Source organism: Sinocyclocheilus rhinocerous, unplaced genomic scaffold (genome assembly GCF_001515625.1).
Source record: "Sinocyclocheilus rhinocerous isolate Xijiao unplaced genomic scaffold, SAMN03320098_v1.1 scaffold1153, whole genome shotgun sequence".
NCBI classification, from domain to species: Eukaryota; Metazoa; Chordata; class Actinopteri; order Cypriniformes; family Cyprinidae; genus Sinocyclocheilus; species Sinocyclocheilus rhinocerous.
This window is the reverse complement of record NW_015624593.1, coordinates 237,359-243,190: the sequence shown is the minus strand read 5'-3', so window position 1 is coordinate 243,190 and position 5,832 is coordinate 237,359. Positions and strand designations below refer to the sequence as shown.

The 5,832-nt window shown below is 30.7% G+C and overlaps 1 protein-coding gene across 1 annotated transcript in view; it reads left to right on the top strand.

Moving 5' to 3' along the window:
• LOC107745150 (H(+)/Cl(-) exchange transporter 3-like) overlaps positions 1–5,832 on the top strand; it is a 71,106-nt gene that overhangs the window by 11,652 nt on the left and 53,622 nt on the right. The window contains 1 exon segment of the mRNA XM_016559000.1: positions 3,478–3,653. Coding sequence (XP_016414486.1) covers positions 3,494–3,653 — 160 coding nt within the window. The 5' untranslated portion in view covers positions 3,478–3,493.

The following is a 5,832-nucleotide window of genomic DNA, read 5'->3' as shown; positions in this document are numbered from 1 at the left end:
TGAATATCTAATAATAATAATAAAAAAATAAATTAATATAATTTAAATGAATATCTGTATGTTAGCAGGATGGTCTGTTTCAAGTAAATATCTGAAGGAATGCCTCCTAATGTGACGTATAGAGAGCGTCAGGTTGAATGAGTGTTTATCAGCGCTGCGATTCCCTCCTGAACTCTGAGGAAGGCTCTCGGATGTTTCTGGGCATAAAAAAACACTCAAATTGAAGCAAATCAATTGAATTTCTTGTTTCAACTAGATTTAACCCGGCCGTCCTCCAGACAGTTTGATTCTTCACAGAGCGGCTCTTGTGCTCGAGTCCCGCAGACAAACACCAGCTAGATCCCTCCATCTCATGATTTGCTTGCAAAATTAATCTATTACTCAAAACATCCTCCTCATTCAGTTACAAAGCAGCAATAGAGTGATTTCTGAGGATCATGTGACACTGAAGACTGGAGTAATGATGCTGAAAATTCAGCTTTGATCACAGAAATAAATTACACTTTAAAATATATTACAATACAAAACAGTTATTTGAAATTGTAATAATATTTCACAATATTACTGTTTTTACTGTATTTTTAATGAAATAAATGCAGCCTAAGTGATCAGAAGAGACTTAATAATAATAGTAATAATAATAATAATATATTTTTTATATGAAAATTATATATAAATTTAATTTTAAAACAATTTAGTTTTATTTATTATGTTTAACAACAATATTTATTGTCTATTATTGATATTATTATTATTCAAACCTGTATGACAAATAATGATATTTATTTATTTAATGTATTATTTTTATTATTATTAATTTTATTGTTACACAATAATAAAGATATTTATTTATTATGTAAATAATTTAACTGCAAAACTAATAATATTTATGTACGATGTATTATTATTATTATTATTATTATTATTATTTGTATTATTAGTATTATTATTCAAACCAGTATGATGACAACAACAACAACAATAATAATAATTAATATTATTGTTATTATTTAACCCCCCAAATTACATATTTATTATTTAAATTATTAAACAGTAATAACAACAACAATAATAATAATATAGTAATAATAATGAATTATACCTGTGAGACACAACATTTTTATTTAGTTTATTATTTATTCATTTATTGATCAATAATAATAATAATAATAATAATAATAATAATAATAATATACACATTCTATTCATGTCATACTGTCTTCATGTCTTTTTTTTTCCCGATTATAAGTGAAATTTCCACACATGATCAGATGCTCACAGATGCTGGCATTGTGGTTAATTATTTCCACCGTTATTATTAATGATGTGAGTCGAGCGGAGGCTTGTGACTGTAACTCTGCACACGAGGACTCGTGATTCGTCTCAGACCAGGGTCCAGAGATAAGAGGAAAAAACTGAAAGACAGAGAGAGAGAAACAAACACATGTGAAGTAGGAAATACAGAGAGAAACGAGTCGAGAAGGAAACTCTATTATTCTGGTTATGGATCATTATGAGACGATTGGAGACGTTATGGAGAACAAACACACACAGACTCCAGTTGTAAGTCACCAGATTTCTCTTGTCACATCCGATTGTTTATCTGTTTTTGTCTATATTCAACTGTTCAAAAAGCCTGATTGGTTGAGCACTGTCTAATATCAAATATCATAAATGTGTGTCATTTTCAAGTTTGCGCTCATACAGAAGTGCTGTGGTGACTTTGTACTTTTCATACACAGTACTGAATGATTAAACGTTAAACCGTAAAAGTGACTTTTGACTCTTGACTCTTGCTCTGTTACACACACACACACTTAAGTTACACACACACACACACACACACACACACACACAGAGCACTTGCTGCGGTTTTCACTCTCTCTCTGTGGATGTTTAATACTCTGTCCAGTAGGGGGCAGCAGTGATTTAATCACAATCATGACCTCACGACGCTCCTCTGATTTGATTTATGCATGTATGCATAATATATTTTATGTGTTATCAAGTATTAGTAGTATTTGTATCGCTATGCATGCATGACACAAATAATATTTGTTTTTAGTAAAATAATATTTATTGTGTTATTATTTAGATTAAATATTTATAATATATATATTATTTATAATATTTGTAATATTGTTGTATTCATAACAATAATAAAATATAATATTATTGTTATTATTTTGCAAACCTGTATAACATTTATTTAATAATATATTTTAATATTATTGCTATTATTATTCAGACTTGCATGACACAAATAGTAATATTTATTTATTTATGATTTAATAATAATAATTAAAAAAATTATTATTATTATTGTTGTTTTTATTATTAGTAGCAGTAGTAGCAGTATTACTTATAATATTTTTATTAATATTAAGTATATATAATAATAATAATATTATTATTATTCAAACCTGTATAACAATTATTTATATGCATTTTATGTATTATCTATTATTATTATTAATAATTAATGTTATTGCTATTATTACTCAAACTCGCATGACACAATTAGGAATATTTATTTATTTATAATAATGATGGTAATAATATAGTAATTGTTATTATTATTTTTAAAAGAAATGCATGCTTTTATTCAGCAAGGAGGATTAATAAATTAATCACACCATAGACATTTATAACGGTTTATTTGTGTAATGTTTATATAGTATGGTTTAAATGTTAAATAAGTTTAAAATTTTGTTTTATATATGTTTAAATAACCAAATGAAAAGTTAATTCATGTATTTAAATGTGGTTAATAATAAAATAATAAATAATTTAGCAAATTTGAATAATTTTTTACTTTAAATGTTACTGTTAATTTGTCATTTTAGTTTTTAATGACTTAATTTTAAAATATGAATTAACAGTTTTAATATATGTGACCCTGGAGCACAAAAGCAGTCTTAAGTCGCTGGGGTATATTTGTAGCAGTAGCCAACAATACATTGTATGGGTCAAAATTATAGATTTTTCTTTTATGCCAAAAATCATTAGGATATTAAGTAAAGATCATGTTCCATGAAGATATTTTGTAAATTTCCTACCGTAAATATATCAAAACTTAATTTTTGATTAGTAATATGCATTGATAAGAACTTCATTTGGACAACTTTAAAGATGATTTTCTCAATATTTAGATTTTTTTTGCTCCCTCAGATTCCAGATTTTCAGATAGTTGTATTTCAGACAAATATTGTCCGATCCTAACAAACCATACATCAATGGAAAGCTTATTTATAATCAGCTTTGAGATAATGTATAAATCTCAATTTCAAAAAATTGACCCTTATGACTAGTTTTGTGCTCCAGGGTCACATGCCTGATAATTTGTCCATTTAAAAGTGATATTTCTTCCACTTGTATGTTTGCATGATTAAATGTATAAGTTATTCCTTCGCTTGAATCGTCGGTGTGGCTTCTGGTGAAGTGCGGTCAGCTGACTGTCTGTGTTGCTCTTCTCAGGCTGTCGTGTTGCTAGATGGAGTCTGAGCAGCTGTTCAACAGAGGCTTCGGCAGGAACAGCTACAACAGCATCACCAGCGCCAGCAGCGACGAGGAGCTCCTCGATGGTGCCGGCGTCATCATGGACTTCCACACCACCGAGGACGACAACCTGCTCGACGGGGACGCTTCTCCAGGTACAGCAGGCCCACATCTGATGCTCACTCACCGTCTCAATTATCACCTGAGGTGCCTTCAAGTGCTTTTGGTTGAATAAAATGGACTTTCTGGGCAGTTTCATGTTTCTTTCTCTCTTTGGGTGCTTTTTAGCGATAGTGCTACTTTTTTAGTGCTAATGCTCATTGTTGGTCTCATTGTGAACTAATGATTCACATATGCTTTTGTCAGTCGAACCCCTTTTTACCGAAAATATTCACTTGATGTGCTTCCTGAGATTTTAAGTTGGGCTACTATTTCAGTAATTTAACAACACGTTCACATTTTTGTGATTTTCTTTGATGTCGGTTAATGGTCGTATGACATGTAGGTAAACAAAAAATACAAAAATAAATATATATATATATGTATAAGGCCCCTTAGTTAACTGCATTAGTTAACGAGCTAAAAATGAAAAATACTTCTAATGCATTAATTTTGGTTAATGTTAATTTCAACATTTAAGTTATCAAAATACATGATCAAAATCAAACATTTCATCTGCTAACATTATTTAATGGAAGTTAATGGTCACACAACATGAAGGTAAACAAAAAGAATGTTTTTAAATTATATTAAATATTGATTCATATTTAATATTGATACAAATATTAATAATTTTATATCAATATTTTGATTTATCAATATTTTATAATATTTTTTTAATGTATTTTTTTCTGTAAGCATTTTTGGCTTAATTGGTTTTATTTTTTAGATTTAGTTTTATGATTTATTTAATTCAGTCAGTTCGAGTCAAGTCATCTTTAATTCTATAGCGCTTAATACAATACAGACTGTTTCAAAGCAGCTTTGCTGTGATAAACAAGACCATAATGATTCAGTGATGCAAACAGAATTTAACCAAAAAGACAGGTGAGATCAGTTCAGTTCAGTGAATAAAGTCAATTATTGGCTTTTCATCTGCTCACATATCCCAGTTTTGGAAACCCTGTTGTGAACAGTTCATGACTGCACATTGCAATTTGTAGGCGTTCATTGAAACATAATAACCTGCTGCACCTCTGAAACAACTTTCCTTTTCTGATGACATCTTCAAGCCCTCTTGTTTTTTAGCCCCTCCCCTCCGGCCATCTGGATCCATTATAATACATGACACCTCATTTTCATGATCCAATCTTTTTTTTCATGTTGAATATTTTGTTTCACTCTGAAATACACCACATTTTGGAAATGATATGGAATCTGAATGCAGTTTCATATTAAAATGTGTTAGTATCCGTGTCCAGCATAACCGTATGAGAAGTGTTGCATGAACCACAGCTCAGCCACAAGTTGTTTCTTTTTTGTATGAGTCCTGTTTAACAGGCATGATGTGATCTCACTTGTGGTTGACATGCAAGCGTTATATTTGCTCGTGTTCATATTTCCGGTGCTAAAGTTGTTTAGGTTTGACCTTTCAAAGGTTTGGGGTCGGTAAGATTTTTAATGTTTTTGAAAGTAGTCTCTTCTGCTCACAGAGGCTGCATTTATTTGATAAAAAAAAAAAAAAACAGTAAAATCTGTAAAATTCTGAAATATTATTACAATTTAAAATAACAGTTTTCTATTTGAATATATATTAAAATGTAATTTATTGCTGTGATCAAAGCTGTATTTTCAGCATCATTACTCCAGTCTTCAGTGTCACATGATCCTCCAGAAATCATTCGAATATACTGATTTGCTGCTCAAGAAACATTTATTTTTTTCAGGATTCGTTGATGAATAGAACGTTCGGAAGAACAGCATTCGTTTGAAATAGAAATATTTTGTAACATTATTAAGGCCCTATGAAATTTTGGATGGATACATCAAAAGTAGGTCAGTACACTTAAAACAAAACGCAATATAGACTGGTGTCTTTGAATATTAAGCCACAAAAATACCATTTAAATATGAGTCCTGCATGTTCTGCGTGTCTCTGTGTGAATGAATGGCGCAGACACGCGGTTTGGTTTACTAAACACATACTGAAGCGCGCATGAGGCTCGCGGTGATTTCAGCGGCTGTCGCCTCTATACGAGTACATGAACACAAACATAGGCCCAATCCCAATTCTACCCCTTAGCCCTTCCCCTTTCCCCTACCCCTCCGTTTCGCGTGTTCACGTGAAGGGGTAGGGGTGTCTCAATTCTCTTTTGGTTGGAGGGGTAGGGGAAG